This window comes from Lissotriton helveticus, chromosome 2_1, assembly GCF_964261635.1.
Source record: "Lissotriton helveticus chromosome 2_1, aLisHel1.1, whole genome shotgun sequence".
NCBI classification, from domain to species: domain Eukaryota; kingdom Metazoa; phylum Chordata; class Amphibia; order Caudata; family Salamandridae; genus Lissotriton; species Lissotriton helveticus.
In genome coordinates, this window is record NC_136059.1 from 1,152,702,629 (window position 1) to 1,152,729,119 (window position 26,491).

At 43.1% G+C, this 26,491-nt stretch overlaps 1 protein-coding gene across 1 annotated transcript in view; it reads left to right on the forward strand.

The window, feature by feature from the left end:
• The window catches only part of MTAP (methylthioadenosine phosphorylase), a 351,598-nt gene that overhangs the window by 34,114 nt on the left and 290,993 nt on the right, over positions 1 to 26,491 (forward strand). The window contains exon 2 of the mRNA XM_078676000.1: positions 8,744 to 8,830. Coding sequence (XP_078532126.1) covers positions 8,744 to 8,830 — 87 coding nt within the window. The remainder of the gene's footprint in view (positions 1 to 8,743; positions 8,831 to 26,491) is intronic.

Here is a 26,491-nt window from a genome sequence, read left to right on the forward strand (position 1 = left end):
CCCTAAATGAAGCTAGTTGGGGGCGCATGCTGCTTCCTGCCTGGTTGGGGGATGATTCATTGTCCGTGTGACTAGAGGGACATGGGGGGGGGGGGGAGGGATGCTAAGATTCGGGAAATTTTGTCATTAAAATAGGTTGCTAATTCGTTGCTTCAGTCCACAGGGGGGGCGTTGGAGGAAGGAGTGGTTGGTACTTTCAGTAGCTCTTTTACGATTAGGAAGGATTCCCTAGCTAAGTTGGTAGATTCTCTTATCCGAGTGTCGTAATGGGAAGCTTTAGAGCGCTTAATGGTAGCTTTGTATAATCTGACTGAGTTCTGGTAGGCTTCCTTGCTGGCGTGCTGCCAGTCTTTCCTCCATTGCCGTTCGGCTTTCTTGCATTTTTTACGTAGTAATCGAAGTTCCGGGGTGTACCGCGGGGCGGAACCTGGTTTCCTGTTTTTGTCCTCCCGGGTTCTAAATGGAAGTACGGAGTTGAGGGAGGTGGTAATCCACTCTCTGAATTTACTATCGGCGATAGCCGGGTCTTCTGCATGGGCAGGGGTAGTTGACTTTAGGGTCCTGGCCCAGTCTTCGGTGGGGAGCTTGGACCAGGCCCTATCCCTGGTGTAAGTGGGAGGTTTTTGAGATTTCCTGAAAGGTCCTAATAGTTGGAAGGAGACTAAAAAGTGGTCTGTCCAGGGGAGGGGGAGGGACTCACTGAATTGCATGGTGGAGGTGCTTGTAAACACCGGGTCTAGCAAGTGACCTTTGTTGTGTGTAGCTCCGGAGTTTAAGAGGTGGAGGTCGAGAGCCGCCAGATCGGTGATCAGGTCGGCTGCCCCAGTATCTAAAGGGTCATCGAAATGAATGTTCAGGTCTCCTAGTATCATGAAGTTGGTGAAGGAATGGGCCTGTGTTGCTACCGTGTCTAAGAGAGCACTAGAGAAAGGACCTGGGTGACCGGGGGGGCGGTACAGTAGGATGCCTGTGAGAGAGTTAGTCGGGTCTAACTTAATTGTGAACTGTAGGCTTTCAGAGTCAGGAACCTGCGCATCGTAGGATTTGCAGGGGAGAAAGTTTGGTGAATAATGGCGACACCACCACCTCTACCTAAAGGACGAGGTAGGGACTGAATGAGGAAGCCCGGAGGGGTAGCTAGAACCATGTCTGACTCCGAGTGTGGTGAAAGCCACGTTTCCGTTAAAAATAGAACGTCGATCTCATGGTCTTCTATGAGATGGTTAATAAGCGTCGCATGTTTAGGGAGAGAGCGACAGTTCAGAGAAGCAAGTTTGAGGGCTGAGGGTTTGTAGGGTTGAATAGGGAGTTTGAGCAGGACTGGGTGGCAGTAAGTGCAGCTGATAAATGGTCCCCCTAGGTCGTGAACGTACTCACAAGAGGAGGCGATGGAGGGTCTGAGACTTAGGAGGTCCCGACGTGAATAGGTAACCTTAGGGGCGGTTTTATCCGACAGGGGTTCTGGCCCTAGGCCCGGCCGTGCGCGGACGGGCGCAGACGGGCTTGCCTTAGGCGCGCCTTCGGCGCGCAAACGGCGCTCCCGCTGCGCTCGTCCGCTGCGCTGGTATGGCCGGCACATTTGTAGTGAGTGTTATGGGCGTGGCCTCACAGTGGGCGTGGCTCCGCCTTGGGCCCGCGCTGGCGGTGTGGGCGTTTTCCCCTGTGTCAGCGCTGGAAGTCGCTGTGTCAGGGGGAGCCTGGGGGGGCTGCTTTAGCGCGTGAGAGTCGGCGCTTCAGTGCAGGTATGCTCAATGCTTTTTAAAGTCAAACACAGAGAAAATGACAATTTTTTAAAATCAATTTGCTGCTTTAGCGCGTGAGAGTCAGCGCTTAAGTGCAGGTATGCTCAATGCTTTTTAAAGTCAAACACAGAGAAAATGACTGACAATTCTTCTGGTAAGTCTTCTATTGTCAGTCTTTTAATTTCTGTCTCTTGTTTCGCTAACATTAATTTGTAAATTCCGTAATCGTCTGGGGTTTGAATTTCAACACCACTTGGGGTACAGAAAATGGTGCAATTCATTTTGCACAACAAGTCTCGTCCTAACAAATTTACAGGACTTGAATCACAGACAGCAAATCTATGCATTTCTATAAAATTGCCTATTCTAACTTCCATAGGTTCTGTAACTGGGGTACTAATTTGTTTATTAGAAATGCCCACTACTTGGATCTATTCTCCCGAGAGGGGTAGGTTTGGAACGTCTGCTGTTCTTACAGTAGAACGGGTAGCACCAGTGTCCAACAGAAAGGTGACATCATTTCCTTCAACCTTTCCTTCAATGTATGGCCCTGACTGGTCTACCGGCAAGGAGGCGCCAAGCATGCACTCCTCGTCCTCCCCCTCTCAGGCACCGTCAGTAAGGTTCTTCACTGAAAAATGTATCACCCAGAAGAAATTGTGAGGTTGCTGTATCTCTCCTTTCAACTCCCTCCCAATTTGTGGTATCTACTCTCTGTTGTGCTTTGCTCCTGTAATTTGGCATGGGTGCAGGGGGTAACTGATTCTGTATTACCTGCTGCTGTGTCTTCCGTGGCACCTCATTCTGCGTCTGTGGATTCAAATAATTATTTCGCACATTACCACTCGGTACAGCCTTACACTCGTTCTTCCAGTGCCCCAACTTGCCACACCCATGACAAGGGAACTTCCCTTTGGCTTCCTCTCTATTGAATTTTCCCCTTGGCCTTCCTCCATTTCCATCACCCTGATTCTGGTTACTACCTATCTGGTTCAACTGATGTTCTTGTTGCTCTGCTAGTTTTACTTGTGCCCACATAACCTTTTCCTTTAACTCTTTTCGTTTATTGTCTAGCTCATCTTCACAATATTTAGCATATTTAAGGATCTCATCGTTTGGCTTGACCTGCCAACAAATTTTATGATCTTTAATCCATTGTGAAATTTCTGGTCTTAATCCTGACACAAATCGATAAATGAAATGCGTCATATCCTTCATGTTGATATTATCTAGTCCATTGTATTGTTTGAATACCTGCAATAGACGTTCATAATATGGATGCACAGATTTATCTTTATTCTGAGTGGTTCCATCTATTCTAGTCCAATCTGTCTCTTTTGCAGGCACCTTCCCTTTGAGGTAAAGTATTACCTGGTTGTATTTTTTCACAACGTCTTCGGAAGGTGCCCCTGTCTTTGGGTCTCTAGGGTACTCCTCACTAGGCCAATCAACAGCAATTTTACATTCTGTCCATAAATCTACTGGAACTACCATGTCGATAACCCATCTAAATCTTTCAAAAGACACTTCGAAACTTTTACAAATCTCTTGACTTGCCTGTACCATTCTACAGGTTTTTCACGAAGTTTTGGGAAATCATTTGTAAATGACAAAATATCCTGTCGGGACCATGGAACATGCACATAACCTCCACCTGGTACTTCTCGCATAGGACATAATTTTTTCACTTTTTCTGCTTCTTTTAAAACATATTCTGAAGTCATTTGTTTTGATCGAACCCCTTCCTTTTTCTTTGCCCACCTGGCTTTCCATTTTTTTTAATTCTCCCCATTTTTGTAACAATGTTAGTAGCTCTCTTATCTGCACTTTTCTGCTGGACACATTCATGTTTTCTAAATCCTTGTCAGAAAATTCTGCTCAATATGGTTTTTGTAATACTTTAGATTTACCAATGTCAATTCCCATGCTAGCTGCTGTGTCCATTACTTTTTCATGAAACACCCTTGTATTTCTAGTAATGCTTTTACAAATAAATAATAGTTCCTCTTCACTAAGAGTATTTAATCTGTCCAATCCCACATTTCCAGCCATCAGTTCCTCTAATTCAATTCGCAATTTGTATATATCCAATGGTTTCGGCTGTGTCTTTGGTTTCTCTATTTCTCGTGTCCATCTATCTATTTCTTCAGAAGTTACTACAGTTGCACTTCTCGTACCTGAGGATGTCTCCATCTGTACTTCTCTTAAATTTAAAGGAGTGGTTTTTATAAACGAACTACTCTCTGGTTCTCGTATTGGTAAATCCATTAAGGAGATTACGGACTCACATTCGCTTGCCTTATCGTCTACTATCAAGGGTTCTTTTCTTGGCTGTACTACCGATGTAGTTATAACTGGAGCTTTTGACTAGCTTGCTTATCTCCATACAAAGGAACAACTGGGCCAATAGTTACTGGAATTGTCAGAGCTTCGGGACTTGTATTTAATTGAGAAATTTTCTGAGTCAATTCACTTCTCTGTTTTATTATTTGTTCTCTTTCTCGTAATACCCTCTCGATTGAGTTCTCATGTACCACTTGCGGAATTAAAGGTGGTTTTTAAAACGGGGCATTTGGATTTACTGCACTCAGTTCCTTATTGTAAGGTGGTGGATTTTTCATTAACAAATCCTCCATATAATCATCGTCTGAATCACCACTAGTCATTAAATGTTTTGTTTTCTCCGTCCTTTTACTTCCAGTGGGCTCTTCTAACGTTAATACAGGATATAATCCTTCCACTACCATGTTATGTCTCCATTGTTTAATTTGTTTATCTCTGGTTTCTTGTGGGAAGTTAGGGTAGAACTTACTCAATCCTGTCAGTTCTAGGTCTATCTCGCTCAAAAGCCTCAATCTCCCATTCTTCTAGTGCCTCATATTGCGTTAGTCTAGGTTTAGGATGTAAATCATTCATTCGTGTCCTTAAATTGAACAAAATTCTGCCATGAAATGTGCCATCTAAGGGAAATGCCAAAATTCCGTCATCTTTAGTGTATTTCACCCAATTCTAACCATACACAAGTGTGGTAACCCCTGTCAAACATCATAAATGATGCGGGAGTATTTGGTGGTAGAATATTAACTCCTTCTCTAGTTTTAATTGGTTTATCTTTTTTAAAGAAATTCTTAACTGTACACAAATTATATTTTTCTTTCACCTCCATACATTTAGAAGGTCTGCCTCTTAGCATCTGCTCTCTAGCAAACTCTAAGTATCTTCTATCAGGTAGAGTTTCTGGATGCCCTGGATTTAAATACCACATATATTTTGAGAAAATTTTGAAATCGTACGATAACTCTCAGATTTGTTTACAAAATACTTCCAATACTAGCGCGTCTTTTATTTTCTTCAACCAATCAAAAATGTGGTTTCAAATATTTTTAACCAATGATTGCGCTGCTTTTCTTGTGAGATGAGTTCCCACGCTCCTGTGCTCACCCCTCCTTTACAATACTATCTCAGCTACACGCCCGCTGTCTCAACCAATACCAGCACGGCTCTGAGTGACGTCAGCGCAGCTCCGCAACTGACTCCCTCCTTCACAAGGTAATGCAAAAACGTAATTCTTTTATTTTAAAGTGAAATTCTCTTTCAATCAACAACGTAAAAACATTCGCCACTGTACTCGAGTGACTAGAAAGGAAAGGTATATTTCACTGCAAGTAAATCCCTTCCGTTTACTTTTCATATACTACGAGTAGATCCCTTCTGCCTCCCCTTCACACAAGCATTAGAGAACCTGCTACTCCTTCGGACTCATCCACTCCGGGATATATACTAAGGCCAAAGTTTCACAAGCGAACCCCTTTGCTATCAATCAAGCTCAGACGAACCTGCTACTCCTTCCATGTGACCCTTTCTAGGTGATATCACACTAAAAGTTTTGCTAGCGAACTCTTTGCTATCATTTATTCATACATTCATACAGAAAACCCTAAATGGTGCTTCCGGCTTTACCTAACCATGCACTAACTTCCTGCGAGTAAGTAACCTCACTGCAGTGTGGCTTCCATTTACCACCCGCTATTCTGCCCCCGGGGATTCCAAACAAACATATAACAGGTACGAACGATTTTGGTTAATACATAAAATTCATACAGCATCAACAGAATCAATTCAACTTTAGAACATTTCAAATAATATCGATCAATCATAATAATGTTTTCATAACCTACTAACTAACTACCTACCTATCTTAACTAAACCCTAAACTTTCCTCTGCTACCAAAGAAATATAGTGATAGAGCGCGCAGGTCACCCGACTAGAAATGTACCATACTCACCTGGGCCCATAATCAATTACACATTTCTTAAATCAGGTACGCTCAAACTACCAGATATTTTACCTACTAGGTCCTATACCATTGACTTACCAATCCTTGTCACTGGTACCTGTAACCTATTGGATCAGGGAGTTAGAATAATAGGATAATAACATTTGCACTCATATAATAACCACAGACTCGGGAACGTTTTAAACTCTTAAATGGTCATGATCCAAAGATTGGACACAATAAGACTCTCAGTAACGAAAATCAGAACTAATGTATACCTATGCAAAAGATATATTATACCAATCATTTAGCAATTTAAAGGGAAGGTAAGAACAGGGAACATGCTTTTAGAATTTTAAAACAGACTTGCACAATTTGTGTAAAGGTGGAAAAAAGAAGGAACACAACTTTAAGCAATTATCAAAGGGTGGGTATGAAGAGGGAACATAATATGCAATTACGAAAACAATTTGAGCATATAACTATAGGGAAGGTAAGAAAATGGAACACACTATTAAATCAAATGACGAATTTGATCATTGCAAAGAGAAGGGTAAGAAAAAAGGAACATATGCAATCAAAGCTTTATCGATTTAGGGAAGGTAAAGAAAAGGACACATAGAAATATAATGACGATACCCACACAGATTTATATTTACCTAGAATGGTGTGAAGACCAACCCTGGCCACGGGTCAGTTAAGGACAGAAACCCCAAAAGTTGCAGTCGCCAGTAGGCCAGCAGATGCAGATCAAAATCAGGACAGGACAAACCAGATTTGGATCAGGACCGGACCACCAAAGGTTAAGACCAGCACCCGCAGTTCAGTTGCAACGCCTGCGCTACTCCCTCTCTGCGACTAACAGTCAGAACCCCGATTGGGTTATCGATTTCACCGACAAAATGCTCCGCCAGCACCTCAGCTTCCCGGACCCCGATTGGGTCAGCAAATCTTCTGACAGAGTGCTCCGCTGCACCTCTGTTCTTGATCACCTATTGAGTGCGTTGGGTCAGTGACAAGTCAGCTATTCGGACAAGTCGGACAATTTCTCTGGCTAAACCTACGCTAGTTATACTATTTTCCAGGTCAGTGTACCACCCCCCAATGTAGCAAGTGTAAGGATCCCCAATTTGGATTGGACAAAAGAGGAGGAGAGGTCGTCACACCACACCAAATTTGAGACTTTTACCATATCTTATTTAAATTTACGTTCCCGCCCATCAATTCAGGTTCTCATGAGGTTTTATTCCACCCAACAATGGATGTTCTATTGGCAAATACATTGTTTTAACATTGTATAAATTTGGGTTCACAAGTGCACGTTCCCATGAACATCTTCTAGTCAGTCAGTTCCTTGGCCATAGTCCAAAGGTCACTGTTCCAGTGACTTAAGATTTTCGCGCAGTCGCAGTTTCAACAAATAAGGAGTAAAGCGTTATAAGCCAGGCCAGTTTTCAAAGTGCGACATAAAATGGAAAAGAAACAGTTTTAGAACACAGAAAAAATGAATACACTGTATACCATGTATTTCTACTCCATACCCATTATCTTAATTTTAACTATGGCATTAGGATTAGGCAGAACGAACAGCTTGGCGAAAGCAGCAGTGCAAGCATCTCGCATGTGAGAACATAGAGCAGCCATATTAGCACTAGTGCGCAGAAGCGGCAGATTTCCTCCAAAATAACTAATACGTCATGTCACGTGAGTATGACAGACGCATGCGCAGTAGAAACCCTCGCGTAGCAACAGCCATATTAGATGCAAGCGTATTATGATTAGCAAACACATAAGCAAGCTTCACTCGGACACCCCGTGTTGATGTAAAATATGTAAAATTAGTAAAACAAACATGTTGGTTACTTTATTAACGTTATTCGAGGTTCATGTATACAAGCAAGTCGCTTTACGTGCGAATCCTTGCTCCATCAGGTTGGTAGGGTGTTTTTAGGGTTCAGGGAAGCATGTGTAAAGGGGTTTATAGGGATCACCAGAAGAGTAGCCTTAACAATTAGTAAGAGGTTATAGGTCTCAGGAGTTCGTAGCGTTAGGGAGTAGTTGAGCCTGTTAGTTTCAGGGAGGTGTAGCGTTGAGGAGTGGTAAGGGTGTTTTTTAGAGTTCAGGGAAGGATGGATTCTGGGATGGAGTGTTAGGGGCTAATAGGGGATTATTATAGTACCATTAGATAAATTAAAGAGCATGTGATAAAAACGAGTTTTAAAATATAAAATTGTCATAGGTAACAATGAAGGCCATTATATTATTACCGCTACAGTTTCAACTCAACTTTAATATAGCTGACATTTTAGACATCAACTTTATTACAAACAGAAAAACTGACCAATAAAGCATTTTTTACGTCCATGGTCGTAAGCTGATGTTGGGACCAGAAATTGTTCAAATCTTGATTCTGTAAATCCTGATTTAGTAATTATAGTCCTAAATCTGACATTTCACAGTCACAAATGCCAGCACCAGACTTATTGGCCTGGGTCATGTTTATCATTTGGGTCGCTTGTTATAAATCGACCATTCTGCTACCAAACCTGACATAGGTTCGAGAAACCACAGTGTCTAACAGGTCTTGAATTCCCCCTACCCAAAACAGTTGTTTGGGTTTCAATGAGCAAGAGTATAAGTTTAGTTCTTAGGATGCAAACACAGTCCGAGGCAAAAGGCTTGATGCAAGGTTTCGTCTGATGCTTTTGATACATGTTGTTTTAGGTTGGAATTATTGGAGGATCTGGCCTGGATGACCCAGACATTTTAGAAGGAAGAACTGAAAAATATGTGGACACTCCTTTTGGCAAGGTATGACATTTTGCTTTTCCTGTCTTATTTTCTTTTCCCTTCTCTAATATACTTTTTTCTCTTGGTGTACTGTTTTGTGTATTTTGATGCTTCAGTTTTCTCCTTATTTGTCAGTAGTTCCATATAAGATGTATTCCTTTAGTGTATCGTTCAAATCACCAGTCCATTGAGCTGGCATCGTGTAGTATGGTAGGCCAAAAACAGTCCATTGAACATAGAGCCAGAATTCTACACATCAGTATTCTCTTGGTATGACCTGGCTCTAACCAATATATCCCTGTACTTTGAGCTTTTTCTCTTTTTTTGTGTGTTTTCCACATACAATTCTAAAATAGAATTATTCTGTGCTTCTAACTCAATCAATGCAATTGTCTATATTCCCTTAGTATTTTTCATAAGGAGTATTTTTTTAACATAATGCTTCTATCCTTTTCTTTGTTTCCTGCTTTTTGCAGTGTATGTTCATGCCTCAAATGCTTGCCATTAAGGGCAGCATGGTTTATAGAGAGCAGCCCCCTGTCTTTGGCCATGACATGGTTTAACATCTTCTCATGGGTCGGGGTGCTGGGTTCTCTTGGAATGATAGGTAGTCGTGATGCTAGGCGGTTTAAAGCTGTTTTACTGAAGTGTATTATGAATGTTTATATGCTATGTGCTATCCAGTTCTGGGAAAAGGGGATAAGACTACCTGGTTGTTGAAATGGGGAATTTACATTTAGGAACTCTGGTTTTGTAAGAGTTTAGCAGAGAAAAACATCCCCAAGATGTTGGCACACCTACAAAATGTTGTGCCCCAGCACTACTACATTTGAAAATTAAGCACTGCTACCTCCCCAGAAATCTTCTGAATTGTCTCAAATAGTACAAAGTTTCTCTGCTCGCCTTCTCCTTGTGCATCGAAATCCATAGCACCAGCACACCTGTGGGTAAAAAAGTGTTATGTAAATTCAGTTATCAACCACTAAGCACTGTAGCACAGGGGTCTCTTTACCCACCGCAGAAATGTAAAACCCTGAGTGAACCTGAGCAGATCAAAGCCTGTCGTCCAAAACAGTGTGATCCACATATTGGAAGAAATCACTTGGACAAAGTAAACTGCGGGTATTTACCAATCATCCAAAGCAATTTCTAAGAGACAACCAGCTGCCTGAGTCAGCTCTCACATGGCACGGGTATTGTGCGCTCTGCAGAAGTTCTTCAGCTGCTACCCTCAAGAGCATGCTAAAGCCTAGGTTTGATCCATGAAGCTGTGTAGTTCAAAAGGGATCGAGATACACAGAGTTTGGGAAACACAGAGCAAGAGTGTCAGAGAAATAGTGAGAAAGGGGAGGGAAGAAAGTGACAGAGAGAAATGAAGGCGAGGGAGAGAGGAAAGAATTGAAAGCGGGATGATGAGACAAGTAAGAAAATGTTAAGAGACATGAGCATCTTAAGAACAAAGGCAAAATAAAATGTTAAGAGGAAATAGACACTGAAATGAAAGAAGCAAGAATCAGACAGTGTAAAAAGAGAGCAGAAAAAAGAAAGCGGGAGTTAAAGGAATCACGAGTCTAGCAAGCGAGAGAGAAGAGGTGGAAGGAATTAATTGAAAGATGATGTAAGAGCAAAAGCAATGACCTACCGAGTAGAGGGACATGGGAGAAAGGAGGAGAAGAAACAGATCCATAAAAGATGAGGTATAAGGCAAGCTAAAAAGGGTGAAACAGTGGCGACAAAGGGACTGTGAGTAGATGATAACTATAGGGCAAATGCAGAGCAGAAAGACCGCGAGAATGGTACATATTCACTGAAAAAATATATGTTAAGGAAGATTATTAATGAGATTTACTCAGACTTTAAAAACCACTAAAATTGGCTGCTGAAATGCAGATATAGATCAGTTGCTGTACAGACCCACCTAATGCTGACCCTGAGGTAGTGTTTTATAATTCCCAGAGTCTTTCCTCCTCTTATTTACCCCTCCCAGCAAAAGTAGGGCCCATGCAGAATTAAGAAAACCTACCGACCCCCCTCCCCAAAATGCATCATATCATGATCAGCAGGAGGGCAATTTTCAGTTACTACCAGCATGAGCAGCAGTGGGGCAAATTTCCGCCACACCCCTCTGGACCAGCAGTAGAAAATACTTTTTCACTCACAGTATGAACAGAAGTAGGTGTAGCTTCGTTCACACCTAGCATGAGGAGTAGTTGTGCAAGCTGCCTCCACATATGATCAACCTTAAAAGCACTTTCCTTCCATACCTCATGATCAGCGGTAGGCAAGCTTCCTCAACATACATCATGGACAGTAGAAGGGGAATCGTCCTCCACATATAAAAAGAATAACGGACAAAAATTACATTTGCCAGCTCCCGAACTGATGGTTTTACCTTTTTTCCAAGTGTTGTTTTTGCATAATTGTCACACGTCATTTTCTAAATTAAAAGCATTAAGCTTTGAGATTTGGATCTTCAGACCTTTTGGAATTTGTGAGAGCAGAACAAATATCATTAGCGTATGCCACATGGGTGACTCCAAGGAGGGGGGGATGTGGGGAGGAAGACCCTCCAGGCCATTCAAATACTTTAGAAGATCAGATATATACTGCGAGAATAATAACTAAGCTAGAATGCAGGCTTGTTTGCAGCCAATTGAAGTATGCATTTTAGGCACTAAAGTATTTGTTGATGCTAATTTAACTCTTATCCAAGTGTCTTTATGCAATTCATTTTAGGGTTAAAGTAGGTATGGATTGACGTCCCAGCTCCACAGTTTGTTCTAGAGTCTACCACTATTGATTTTGTTGAAAGCAGAACTGTAGTTGATAAAACAAGCCTGAATGTTGATATATTTTGCTCTAGCTTTCTTCGCTAGAAAAGTTAAAGCAGCGATATTATCTATTGTTGAACCGCCATGTTGAACATCTGCCTGGGTGAAGGGAATTATATGTATGTACTTTGCCCAGTCTGTTAGTAAATGAAGCAAATATTTAGCTAATAACTTCCCTTAACAATCTTACAAGGCTATTAGATGATAATTTTGTGGATCAGATTTCTGTCCTTTTTTAGAAACGGTGAATAATAGAACCATTCCAGGAGCTGGGGATATATCCAACAGCGATCACTTCACTAAATAGCTTGGATAACATAGCACTCCAGAGATCAGGATTTGCTTTTAGAACATCTATTGGTAACCCATGCGGGCCTACTGCTCAGCAGGAGTAAGACCTATATATTAAGGTAGCGATTTCTTTCACCATGAGTGTTAAAACAGGATTCTCATAAGCAGTGTAAGGTGAAGTGACCAAAATGATAGAGGAATATCATTTTTTGATGTGCTATGGCCAGGGGTCATTAGAAATAAAGTGGTCATTTGCTGATCTGTGTGCTCCTGAACCAGAGCCGACCAAAGACCAGAATAGTTTGATGACATTTGTTTTAATGGTGTTTATTAACTTAGTTAATGCCTCTTCCTGTAAGTTCCGGATTGTACTCTTACTTCCATGTATTGGCAGAATTTATCAAGGTATTCCTCTCAGAGGAATCAGGATTTATAAGAATGCTCTTAATTGTTTTCTGTACGCCCATTTTGCATTTCTTATTAAATGAGAAGCATGGTTTTCTGAGGAAGGGGAATGGTTTCTTAAGTTATGGGACATCAATCATACTAAGAGATGTCTTAACGTATGATTTAGCAGAGTTTCACATTCAGAAGTCCAATCCAGCGGAGAGATACCTCAGTTGACAAATAAATGGGCTGTTTATTGCAAACTCAGATTTTTTCATTTGAAGCAAAGAGCAGGTTTCCATTTTAATTTGTTATTATTTAGGGAAATAGAGGAACCGGTAAATGATATTTTGCTTGCGTTTGTATTGCATCTGCTTGATATTCAGTGTTGATCCCTGTGGATTATGATTGCTCTTATCTCGAGGCAAGATTTCAAATGAGATGCTATGATAAAATTTGGAATAGTGTAGAAAGGTATAATCCAAAATGCTAGAAGCTTTTGTGCACAAAAATGTACAATTCGCAGTCTGGTCTGTTGCAAATCTACTGTTCAAAGCTCTACAACCTAAATCATGAACCAGATTGTAAGTAAGGTTCCTTAATGCTGTACATGAAGTCTGAGAACCAACATTGTTGTTTACTATAGGGGATTGTATACCAAAGAACATGTCCAGCGGATCTTTTTCTGCAGTGGAACTGTTAACAGGAAACAAATATTGATTAAAGTCACCTGTTAGTATGTTCTCATGTCAGGCATAGAGCTACAGAATATAATCCTAATTGATTCAGTGTAAATAAGTACTCAGATTTATTTTTCAGCAAAGCTGGAGGAAAGTATATATTTACTATTATCATGTTGGTTTTATGAGTAGCTTCCTACAGAAATGTAAAAAATGGAACCCTTGTTGATTTTATAGTTAAGGTGTTAATTATTAGAGTGACTAGGCCACCACTCAAGCGACTTGCAATATTTTCCGTTACTAGAGTTTCATATGTAGTAAAATTAGATAGGCTGAAGGCAGAGGTTTTCCAGGATTCTTGCAAGTAAACTATTTGGTAAGGTAAAAGAAACTCAAGTAGATTGTCCCGTGAAATCCAGACTTGTCATTCCAAGCCAGCAATGTTCCTTGAGCAAATTATGAATGCTTGCTCTTAGGCATGGTAGAAATGGGCAGGAGGTTAAGGATCCTGAAAAGTGTTGAGGTTAATTTGTGAGTATTTAAGGGGAAAGTAACAAGATTCTTATCTGGTAGGAAAAACTGTATTAGATGAGATTGAAAAATTCACGTAATCCTGCTTGGATTCAGGGCATTTAATATTATACATTCTATTTGGAATTGGTGAAGCAGATCTGTTACTTACATAGTGTGGTTTAAACATATAAGGATGTTTCGGCTTTGGAACTTGGTTGACTACAATACTCCACTGTGCTAAGTAAGATCTCCTAGCCCAGTTTATGAGACAATTTACCTGGAGTTCCACTGTGTTCATGTAACATCTGTTTTATAGCTCCTAATATATACAACTCAAAGGGCAAATCAATTTGTCGAAGTTGTAGATTCCAGTTCATGTGACTTGGTAGTTTAAGGATATTCTGACGATTCAAAACATTGTGTGGACCTTCAGATTTGTATATTGGTTGTAAATCAGTCTCAGTGGGTACGTAATTTCTTTTTTCTGTCTGTAGCGATTTTTTTGCACTACAAGTATTCTCCAAATTAGTTAGATTAGTAAATCCAGGATAAACCCTCTGTATAGTATTACTGCAAATCACCGACCGAGATGGGTAAGCCCCTTGTGGGTGCTCTGAATGAGCACCAGATGTTAATATCAACATTTTGAGATGATCAACTGTTGGCTTTTCTCGGAGTGGCAGTGAGCTAAATAATAAAGAAATAATAAAAAAATAATAAAAAAATTAATTCGGTGGTTGCACAGCTGACAGTTAATCTCAAGATTTCTTAAGTTCTAAACAAAACTATATGTGCAGGTCGGGTGCTCCTTCAGGTGGCGTGTCCATCCAGTACACGTCAATATAATATAATCCAAAATGTGCAACCACATTAATCATTCCCCCCCTTTCAGCTCCCTCCAAGATCTTTACCAACTTTGAAGTAATCCCCCTTGATCTTTCTCTGGCAGAATTATCTAAATGCAGATCGGGTTCGCCAACCGACCCATGGCCGGCGAAACAATATAAAGCCTTGGCCCCGCTCCTCAACCCTATTTTGAACAGCATTTGGAACGATTCTCTCCATCTCTCCAGACGGGCATCTTTCCAGATTCATGGAAACATGCACGACTAGCCCCTATCCTTAAAAAGGCTAATGCTGATCCCAACGAGCCGGCTAACTACAGACCTATATCTCTGTTGCCGGCTCCAGCTAAGGTATTGGAAAAACTAGCACAAAAACAACTTGCTAATCTTCTTGAATCCAATGGGTCTTTCCATGAATCACAACATGGATTCAGACATGGCCACAGCACGGAATCAGCTCTGATAGAGATGGCCGATGCTGTTCGCTGGAAACTTGATGGAGGTTCAAAGGCGGTGTTGGTGCTGCTTGACTTGTCGGCAGCATTCGACACCGTCTCTCATGCTGTCCTGCTGGATCGCCTCCACTCTAAGGGTATTCAAGGCCAGGCCTTGAGGTGGTTATCTTCTTTTCTGTCTAACAGGACTCAGGCGGTCTTCACTCCCCCTTTCACGTCCAACAGCCGTTCCCTCAAGTGGGGAGTCCCGCAGGGCTCCTCCTTGAGTCCTCTTCTTTTTAATGTTTATTTTTCCCCGCTCGCCGAGATGATCGCCCAGGCTGGAATTAAAGCCACCTCATATGCAGACGATATCCAACTTTTGTTCGCCTATGACAAACCCTCCCAGTCTACTTTTGATCCTTTAAAAGACTGCGTGCGTAAAATATGACTGTGGATGGATAACCACTGCCTCCGACTTAACGCAGGGAAAACTGAGGTCCTTTTTTTCCATCAGCCATCCCCCTTGGACCCCCTCCTTTGGTGGCCACATGATTTGAGATCCCCCTCCTTCGCCTAAGGAATCAATAAAAAACCTGGGTATCAGATGGGACCCTAACCTCTCTTTCCACAACCAAGTACAGACAGTATCAGCGGCCTGCTTCTCCAAAATTAGAATGGTAAAAAAATTCATCAATTTCCTCCCTAATAACACCAGGAGAACCATAGTCCAAGCACTGATCGCCTCTCACTTGGATTATGCCAACGGTCTGTTCACCGGGCTGTCTGTAGGTTTATGCCATCGACTACAGACAGTTCAAAACTCAGCGGTTCGTTTAGTTTGTGGTATTTCCCTAAGAGAGCGAATCTCTTCTCACCGGCGCTCACTTCATTGGCTACCAATCCAGAAGAGAGTTGAATTCAAAGCCCTAATCTTGGCTCATAGGGCCTTGAAAGGACAAGGCTCTGCCTACCTTAGATCTTGTCTCCGCCCCTATAAAAATGTGAGATCTCTCCGTTCTGACACCAAAAATCTTCTCATCTCTCCCAGATTTAATAAAACTCGCTCTGGAGGGAAAACCTTCCAGGTCTGTGCCGCCTCTTACTGGAACAAACTTCCTCTTGCCATCAGGGTGATCACTGAGGAGCCCTCCTTCCGTAAGGCACTCAAGACTTTCCTTTTCTGCTGATCCCCACAGGAGTAAGATTTATTTACACTCTCAGAAGCGCCGGGACATCCCGTTGGGGTAGCCGCGCGCTATATAAGACACACTAAATAAATAAATAAACAAAGTCTGGATGCATCCCTGGTTAGGGCACACCTTAGGTTCCGTAAAAAAACTGACTCCTAGTCCAGTTTTCTATTCAAACCAGTATTTCAAAATTTATTATGAAGGGATGCATCCAGACTTTGTTGGTTGCACATTTTGGAGTGAGCTAATTGTGGCATTAGTTGGCTGAGAAGCAAGCTGGTGGGAAGAGGTCAGTTTATTAACCATAAGTACTAGTTCATCTGCAATATTTCTTATCGTATTTGTAGTAACAGCCGGAGAACCATGAGGGTTTTTACCTGGGTTTGCTTGGTCAAGAACTGTAGAGGAACTATTTGGTGGGAGCCATCTTCCCATTAATTTGCTCAAGGACATTATAAAGAAGCCTGGGTCTGACAAGTTGGATTATGTGACAATGGATAATCTGGGATCTCATCCGATGTAGGTTCTTATATGACACATTGTACGCAAAAAATAGGATAATGCTTAGGTGATGTATCCAAGGGATTTGATAAATGAGGTAAGCTGGTTTTGTTGCAGTTAGTGTTTTTAGCTGCAAGATTTTTATTGAGCTTTTACAATCTCTTCATCCGCCTTTTTACTTAAATACTGTTGAAATCCATTATTCCCATACTCAGTACCTACAGTACTTTCTGGTGCAGATTCCGATAGGCAGGCATTGGCATAATTTCTGTTTGTGGAAGCTGAACTTTTGGTACAACATTTTCAGTCAGGGTTGGTGTAGCCTTGGCGGGCTGTTGGGCCCTTTTGACATTTTCAGAGGCCTCATTGCTGCAGCCAGAAGTTGTGGGACTGGGCAACTCCGACGCTCGGCGTTGAAGCCAACGCCAGGCACCTCACCTCAGAGTGCAGCCCTGGGAAGCTAAAACTCTAGTACGCAAGAATGCCTAAGCATCAAAGTGCTAAATCCTCAAGTCTTGCTCTTGGATAGTTTTTGGGACCGGGACTCGTCCGAATATCAGGAAGCAGAAAGATACAGTGGATACAGTGAATACAGTGGAGATTTCCTGAGTCTGCCGTGTCCCCTGGTGCTGAAAGTATGGTAGGGTAAACTTTATCCACAAACAATATCCATAGCATAATGTTGAGATTCCTCATCTCAGCTGTTCATAATCGATGGAATGGTTCCGCACATTTGATAGACAGCAACATGAGAAGCTTCCTTCACAAATGGCATGGTCAGTAGTGGAGAAAGCTTCCTCCATACATGACATTATTGCAATAGTAACACTTCCTGCACACACACAACAGGAAAAGCAGTAGGAGATGCTTTATCCCCACATAGCATGACAAGAAGTAAGGAAAACTTCTGTCACACATAGCATGTGCAAGAGTATAGTTCTAATAGCATTGTAGCATGAACAGCAGTCGGGACTGTCTAGCCACACACAACATGCAACATCATGTATGGCAGAGCTCCAGAAGAATGTGATTGCATAGTCTTGAAAGTTCTAGACAGACTGATAGCTCAGGGACTCAAACTGTCACAGTACTCATCACGTCATCATAAGGCGTGGCTGTTAATGCCTCCAGAGTACAAGCCCTTTGGAGTTGGTGAATATCAAATACTGTGATGGAACTAAATAGTTTCATTGGCTTCTGTGACTACTTGTCTGGATTTGTTCCTGGATTTGCCAAAATATGTAAGCCGTTAGCCTAATTGGCCAAAGGATGTCTTCTGATGAGGAAATTCTAAAATGTAAGAACCTCCAACTACCTTACTGAAAAGTATGCAATCCTGTTTGGTCTCACTTGGATCACTCAGTGCAACAAGCATTCTATTTATGCATCAGTATGCTCAGTAGGTCCCAGTACTGGGCTATGCAGATCAGTATTTACAATTTTATTCTGCATGTTGATGCTAGTCAAGATAGACTGGGTGTAGGTTTGTATCAAGAAGGTTTGGAAGCAAGGACATTCGCTTTTTCATTTCTATGATTAGAAGTTCAATAATTACTTTTATGGTGTCAAGTTTACTGTAAGAATTGGCAATAACCAATTTCTTCAGTAAGGCCTAGTTTGATGCTACTGAAAACAGGTGGCTCGCTAGTCTCTTTGCATGATTTCCAAATACATTATTGAAAGAGCAATGCTAACAGTGACGCTGATGCACTATCCAGGAGGGCACAGCCATCCATAGTCCATAAGAAATTGTTAGAAGTGATGGAGTCATGAGTGAAATCTGTGAGCAAGAACATAAGAAAACAGCTGTGCAAGAGACTCAAATTAAGTTATTTATTTATTTTATTTGAATAGTTTTATATAGCGCTGGCTAGACCTGAAGGTATCCGAGCACTTTACATGAGGAGCAGCGAGTTACAGGTTACATAATTAGATAGTCACGTATAGACAGAGGAGAAAAAAAACAGGAGATTACACAATAATGAGTTATTAGCGCGTACACACGCCTAATGGGTAGTTAAGGGTAGAGGGGAAATGGTAAATGGGTAAGGAATCCAAGAAGGAAACACAATCGGGAGGCGAGGAAAACGATGTCAGATGTTTGGCTGGGTAGGTGACGGCCGAGTGGTGAACCAAAGCCAAACACCTCTATGGCTGTATAGGACAGCTACACCTGGCATCAGCCAAGGTTGCTCAGGTACTGTGGTAAGTACAGACTGTTAAGGTTTCCGCCCAGGGGGCATTGTCAAAGTTCCATCGATAGCATTGGTCACGGTGTTACAGGGAAGCTCTTCCGCCTCATCCTCCAGCTCACCCCAGGGTCAAGAGTGGTGAGAGGAGAGGTGGAAGGGACAGTTCGATAATCGGCAGATAATCCCCATTCCCAGCAGCAGTAGTGAGTGTTGGGCATTTGAAAATGTGGGCATGACTTAATGGGTGAAACAACTCTGCCCCTGTGATCAACACATTCGTTGCTCTTGAACGCGAGGTATACAGTTTAGCACATCTCTCCCTTTCCTGACTTTTGGCTCAACAAAGACATTTATTCTGGGCCTTACAGCGCCCTTCTACATTCTCTTGTTGCGGTGCTGATTTTGCCTGGAAGGGGGGCTTCAGGCCGGTGTTTCTTGTCTGTTCATCACTGGGGGGTGCATAAAGATAAAAAACTCCTCGTGCCTGCTGCTCCGCCCGTCTTTCCAGCCTACGTGGTTCATTCTGATAAGGCCTCCATTTCGGTCACGCCTGCTGCCATCTTAAGGAATCGTTTTGGCCACCACAAGTGTGGAAGGGTATGCTCAGATGTGAGTCCCTTGCTCACTGCACCATCAGGATTCAAGCAAGCCGGGCCGAAGACGGCTGTAATGCCAGAAACCGGTCCCCGGAAGCTTGTTTCCTTTCCAGTAAAGAATTGGCTTGGTAGTTTGGTCTGCCCTGTTCCCATGATGCACTGGGCCAGGGTCAGACTAATTTGCATGTAGCCAGGTTCTGAGCTGGGATGGTGCAGTGAGCTAAAAAACGGTGATGGATCAAGCCCTGATCTTTTGACTGGGTAGGAGTGTTCTGCTTAATTCACATACTCTGTCCATCACCACCCCCTTTTGAATCGTTTTGGCCATCTTAAGGTCAGGCAAGCGGCGGCGAGTCTCTGCTTAGCTGGGAGGGGGGCGCCAACAGCCCTCTTCTCCATTACCTCCCAGTGCGCGAGCTATTGAAAATCACACTGGCTGTCAAACCACCCCTTCCCCCCGCACTAGCGCCGAAGATGGCCCGCAATCCCTCATCGTCTCTGTATCCCGGGCTTCTCACCTACAAATCTTCACAGAGTCTCGGGCTTTCCCCCCTGGGATCGCTCTGCCTTCGCTTGGCCACCTTTGTGTAGGCGGGCTGCTTCTTGTACCAGCTACGGGGTCCGGAAGGCTTACTCATACGCTCAGGATGCTCCGATTCACTTTCCGGTCTTAGCTCAGCAGGGCTTTCTGCAGACCACATAGCCCCCACGGCATACCCCTCACAACCGGGGAGATGAGATGAACACTGCCAATTGTACTTGGCAAGCGCTCCGGTCACTGTGTCAGTTTTGTCCGTTGTTGTGTCGCGACGGTGACTATGTTGATTAGACACAGGCTGAGGACGGCTATATCTCCGCAGACCGCGGTCTAGAAAAAGTAATCAATACGTTGGAAAAATGTTGACCCCTCATAATTCGGATTCTGCCCATGTTCTGGATTCAGGGACTGGAAAGCATGTTAACGGATCCAGTCTTTGTGGTCGAAATAGCACGCTGTAAGGTCCGCGGTGGCGAAGCTGCATAAATTAGGCTGCCATGCACCGCAAAATGATCGGCCCTTGAAAACACAGAAAAGCGGTTCAAGGAACACCAGAGATGGAGGAGGTCCAATCGGTGGTAGAGATGGTCCAATCGGGGGGTTTGTCAGGAATTTGTGCTAAAAAGCAATCCCAAACTGGAGAGCTCCCAATCGGAGCTCCTTACCCTTCACCCATCTGGAGGCATCTTCCAGCCATAGACTGTCTGGATGTAACATTAAAATCAGTACCTGGAATATGTATGACTATACTTAACTTGTCAATGTCTGAATTACCAAGATTGAAACAAGCTCAATGGTTTTATACAAGAGCATCAGAAGTGCTGAGTGACAAAAACAAGAAAAGCAGCCAGAGAAAGTCAATTATGAATGTACAGATTGTCAAATCTTAACAGGACAAAAGCTAAAAGAAGGAACACAGAAACCCACAATAAAAGTGGATGGATTTTTATATAACTTTCAACAAAAGATAAGTACAGCTCACTATGGCACATAAAGGTCAAGCAACCCTGTGTGACTGACAACAGCCTCCATAAAAACGAGTACTCCACTTTCTGCAGTTGGTCTGCCGCTTCATATCTGCACAGGCTAGTCCCATACGTAACAATAGACGAGCAATTACCCCTATATACTATGAGCAGTTCCTTAATATGTTTATGCCCACGTTTTTGTGTGAATCTAGAAAGTACCTCTCAAAATCTAGAGAACTGCTGAGATCTGATGTTAATTAGATGGGCCAAAGCAAGTAAGGAATGAAAGAGAATGCATAGATATGTGAAGGTCCTAGCCCAACCCACGATGGAGTCCTAATTGCATGTAAACACTTTTTTTGTATTCCTCGGTCCACAAATCATGGTGAATGCCTTGTATAAATTAGTGTTGAGGTCCGAATTATTTATAAAAACAGTAATATGATTTAAACGCCCCTGAAGACCATTTGCTGTTCTGGGCTGCAGAACAGCATTGTCTGCATAAAACAACACGGGAATCTGACATTGCTCACAAGGGGTAGGTAATTTCCATACTTCGCCAGCCAATTAATATTAAGTGTGAATGAATAAAAATGGTGCCAGAATGCAACCTTGACGGGATGTAGGACGATAAAACGCGTTCTATTACAACGTGGTATGTTACATCGCAGTTTTGAGAACGCAAGTCGTTACATCGACTTGCTCTGGAGGGCGCTGGACTTAGGGACAGTGTGAATTACTATTCCAACTCCAGTCTACGTACAGTAGGGAAGGTGTTGGAATAGTAAATTACACTATTCCTTAGTCTAGAGCGCCCTCCAGTGAAAGTCGATGTAACGACTTGCATAGTCAAAACGGCGATGTAATACCGCGTTGTAATGGATGTGTGGTAAAGGGTGTTTCTCCCTTGACGGACCCTCTGACATATTTAATAGGGTCAGTGCTTTCCTTTCTAGGGCCAAAGTGTACTCTTACTGATGCATCCTTATACAAGTCTTTGAGTAGGCAAATCAAAGGCTTCTCCATCCCCATCCTGGGTCTGATGAACCAGAGCTTTAAGCAATTGACTGTGTCGAACAGACCTGTGGCTGTACACGGCCGGGCTTTGCTCCGCTGTGGTGTTCCTGGCCGGGCTTGGCTCCGCTATTGTTTTACTTCACCGTGGTGTTCCCGGCCGGGCTTGGCTCCGCCGGGGGGCGCAGAAACTCCAACCCCCAGCAGCCTCCTTGCAATAGGACGCCGCCCACGCAAGCAGGAAGCGCCGGGCGGCGCATAAGGGAGACCACGCCGCAGAGCTCATTGGGAGACGAAATCAACAGACCTGTGGCTGTACACGGCCGGGCTTTGCTCCGCTGTGGTGTTCCTGGCCGGGCTTGGCTCCGCTCTTCTTTTACTTCACCGTGGTGTTCCCGGCCGGGCTTGGCTCCGCCGGGGGATGAAGAAACTCCAACCCCCAGCAGCCTCATTGCAATAGGACGCCGCCCACGCAAGCAGGAAGCACTGGGTGGCGCATAAGGGAGACCACGCCGCAGAGCTCATTGGGAGGCGAAATCAACAGACCTGTGGCTGTACACGGCCGTGCTATGCTCCGCTGTGGTGTTCCTGGCCGGGCTTGGCTCCGCTATTCTTTTACTTCACCGTGGTGTTCCCGGCCGGGCTTGGCTCCGCCGGGGGACGCAGAAACTCCAACCCCCAGCAGCCTCATTGCAATAGGACGCCGCCCACGCAAGCAGGAAGCGCCGGGCGGCGCATAAGGGAGACCACGCCGCTGAGCTCATTGGGAGGCGAAATCAACAGACCTGTGGCTGTACACGGCCGGGCTTTGCTCCGCTGTGGTGTTCCTGGCCGGGCTTGGCTCCGCTATTCTTTTACTTCACCGTGGTGTTCCCGGCCGGGCTTGGTTCCGCCGGGGGACGCAGAAACTCCAACCCCCAGCAGCCTCATTGCAATAGGACGCCGCCCACGCAAGCACGCCCCCTCGTCCCACGGGACGCGCGCGGGAGCGCCCGGGGCGAAGCCCGGGCAAAGGGGGGGCCCTCTGAGGCCCTCAGAGACCGCAGGAGACCGGGCCGGGCTACCCCCCCTGTCTTTGCCATTCCCTGCATAATCAAGGTAATTAAATCACCTTGTTGGTCTACAAAGATACCAGTTTGTAACAGTCCTGATGGAGGTCAAAAGTAAAAGCAGAGTGGTGGTAAGAAAAACACCTATGCATACACGCTCAGCCACAAGGAAACAAACATTGGCGCCAACTCCTTTACATACTCTAACTGCAATTGATAGAATGCTGCAACAAACAATTGGAGTTGTTGTTAACGCTATTGAAAATACAGAGAGGAGACTTTCTTTACCAGCGAGTATGTGTTTAATAAGTCAAACGCCACAAATTATTAATACACATGTTAGCGTTACAAATGAAACAACGATGTCACATGACTCACTTTTGTTGGAATCTTTTGCTGGTTTGCCAAGGTATGACCCAATCCAACCTGATGTACCACAACCTCTAGAACCTACTGTATTCTGTACTAGGGAGAGCAGACTGTCAATAACACCTGACTTGTCAGCTAGCATAACGCCACAGCCCCTAATACAGAGTGATGTGCCTGTAGACACAGGGGAATTGGATGGTTGTGATACTAATACTAATGCCGTCATTACAACTGTACAAATTAGTGATATCAGTCTGTCAAGTAGTGAAACCGACTGTGAGTCTGCACCACCTAAAAGGAAATCTACCCAAAGTCGAAAAAGGTTGATAATTAACAAACAGGTTAAAACATATAGAAGAAAAAAGAAGAGGGCTGTACAAACCTTAGAAACCTATGAAAGAGAGGGTGAGATATACCAGAATAGCGGAGGTACACACGTAAAGGATACACAATTGATGGAAATACTAACTCCAACTAATGTCGAGGTACTGGTATCATACCTCGATAAAATGGTAAAAACTTATATTGCACCAGTGATGGTATCTCTAGAAACTTTAAGTAAAAAAGTAGAGAAACTGGGCATAGCCAATTTGGATGTCCGAGAACACCTGGGCACGCAACCCAGATCCCATATAACTAATGTAGATCCTGGGAACCTGAGCAAAAACATTCCAAGTACAGTAACCCGTATCCCAAGTGTGCCCACTATGATGGCAAATTCGGTACCATCTACAAGTGGAATGCAGAAGCCAACAACCATCACCCCTAAGATAGTAGGCGGGCTGAAAGTAGTTGGGGGTCAGAGGAACATCAGCGATCTCGTCTATAATAATAAGAGCTTACCTGTACCGAGGCGCCATATTAATAACATCATCCCAGCCACTATTAATTTGCCACCTGAATGTAGACCTTTTGTAGCGATTCTCGCTAATGTCCCCAAGTTGTTGCCCACCCAATTTGAAAACCAGGAAACCCTAAAAAATAAAACCTTGCACTGGTTGGTGAAAAACTGCGGTTTCCCAATACGAGGGGCAGGTGAGATTATAACTACACAGAGGGTAGGTTGGGTGGGACCAAATAAAAAGGAGATAGACGGGGACTGTATAGTCATAAATTTTAGGACTACTGAATGGGCGAGAGATTCGATTTTACATGCACCTATGCCATCGAATCACGAATATAACATCACACTGTTCCCACTCGACTATTTTTATAGGAATCAGTCAGGAAGACAAATTACTACACATATCTTCCAGCACCCAAGAGCTGCCTATATCAAGTGTCCTAATGTTGCCCCCATTTGTCCCCCTTTACTCCCCAATGTATATGACAACTTTTTGGTCCCAACCTCCAATAGATTCCAGTTGTTCAACTCACTAGAGGAGAATGACTGACTGAATGCTTTATCTTTGGCCACGCACCCTGAAAGCGCTGTAATGGGTGACACATTAACTATGGAAAAAGAGTTGGGGGACGAAAGCTGCGTAAAAGCTATAATTGAGCCAAAGTTGATTTTGCCTAATAATGTGTTATGGATAGATAATGTTATAGATAATGACATAGATAATGATGTAACTGTAACAAATGTTAATGTTAACGTTAATACGACTGTAAGTCCAGAAGCTTCATTCTCGTCTAACCACCCTGAAGGTACAGGAGCCAGTTATGCTGACTCCCTTGTAATTACTACTTGGAATATAGCGGGAATTGCCACGAAATTATGTACCCCGTTCTGGGATAACTTTATTACATGTGGTTATGATATTATATGCTTACAAGAGACATGGCACAGAGAACAAATACAAGTTGAAGGTTATACCTCCTATAGCGTGGCAGCAGTAGCATCTAAGGCTGGTAGAGCTAAGGGAGGCCTATTGACCTTGGTCTCAACCAAATTAACGGAATTTAATGTTGGGGGACATACAGTAGTATGCCAGCATGCGTCTGTATTGCGACTAACACACAGTCATGGCAGGGACTTAATTATTGTAAATTTTTATAATAATATTGTGGGCCCTAAACGTGATAAGATTATCCCCGATGTTGAATGTGCTATTGAAGCTGCAATTGCACTTTCAAAGAATAATTTTGCAATATTGTGGACAGGCGACTTTAACATTCAAGCTTGTAGTCATGCTCGGAAGGGGATTTGCGGTCACCATGAAGAGCATGCAGGGGGTGACAGCGTCTTCGTTAATCATTTTCCGCACAGCAATTATGGCAGCGCACTGAATAACCTGATAGCCAAATTAAATTTGGAACTGCTTGAATGTACAAAGAATAAAAATAATGAAAAGTGCCCAACATTTAGGGGGAGAGATGCCCATTCAAATATCGACCATATTTTGGTGTCCAATGGTTCAGTTTTCTCCAATGTTTGGGTAATAGAGCAGCCTGTGAGTGATCACAATAGCATTTCGTTGGAGTTAATGGGCTGGGGCCCAAAAACCGTTGTGCACGGTAGATCTGTCCACGGGATCACTGCTGTGAGACCAAATGGTACGAGAATTAAATGGATCAAAATTGACCCTAACAAATTAACGAAGGATATTATTAGTAAATGTACCAGAGAGGTTGAATACTGCCTTGCACCAAACGTGATAGCGTCTGCCGTTCTTTCTAATTTTATGAAAATTACATGCACAGTTGAAAATTCTTTGCTAAAAAGAAATAGAAAGCCCAAAATAAATAAAACTGTGTGGTTTGACAAACATTGTGCCAAGACCCTAAAAAGGTTAAAAAGTGTGCTTGATGTTAAACCTAGATAAAGAAAGAGTTAGAGAAGAACAAATTAATTATAAATTGGCCCTGTCAACTAGGAAAAGGGAGTTGCAGAACGACGCCTGGAATAAACTTGATATGGCCGCTGCAACCAAAAATCATAAACTCTTCTGGGAAACTATAAATGGTCCATTCCTAAAGAATGATAATATTCCCGAGGTCAGTTCCCATGTCAGCTGTCTTGCATGGATTGCACATTTCTCAGAGATTTTTAACTCTGATTTTAATCCAGATGGGTCTACTTTTTGTTTTAAATGGCAGAAAATGCAGTTGTTTTTAACTTTAAATGAAGTGACAGAGGTAATTAAAAACAGTAAGGAGGGTAAAGCACCTGGGCCTGATGGGGTACCCATGGATTTTTACAAACATTAAATATCTCTATGGGCCCCAATTTTAACCCGTTATTTTAATGCTGCGGTGGAAGATAGTTTACCACTGACATGGGGCCAGTCAATCATCATACCCCTCTACAAAAAAGGATCTAGGTCGGAGGCCCGAAA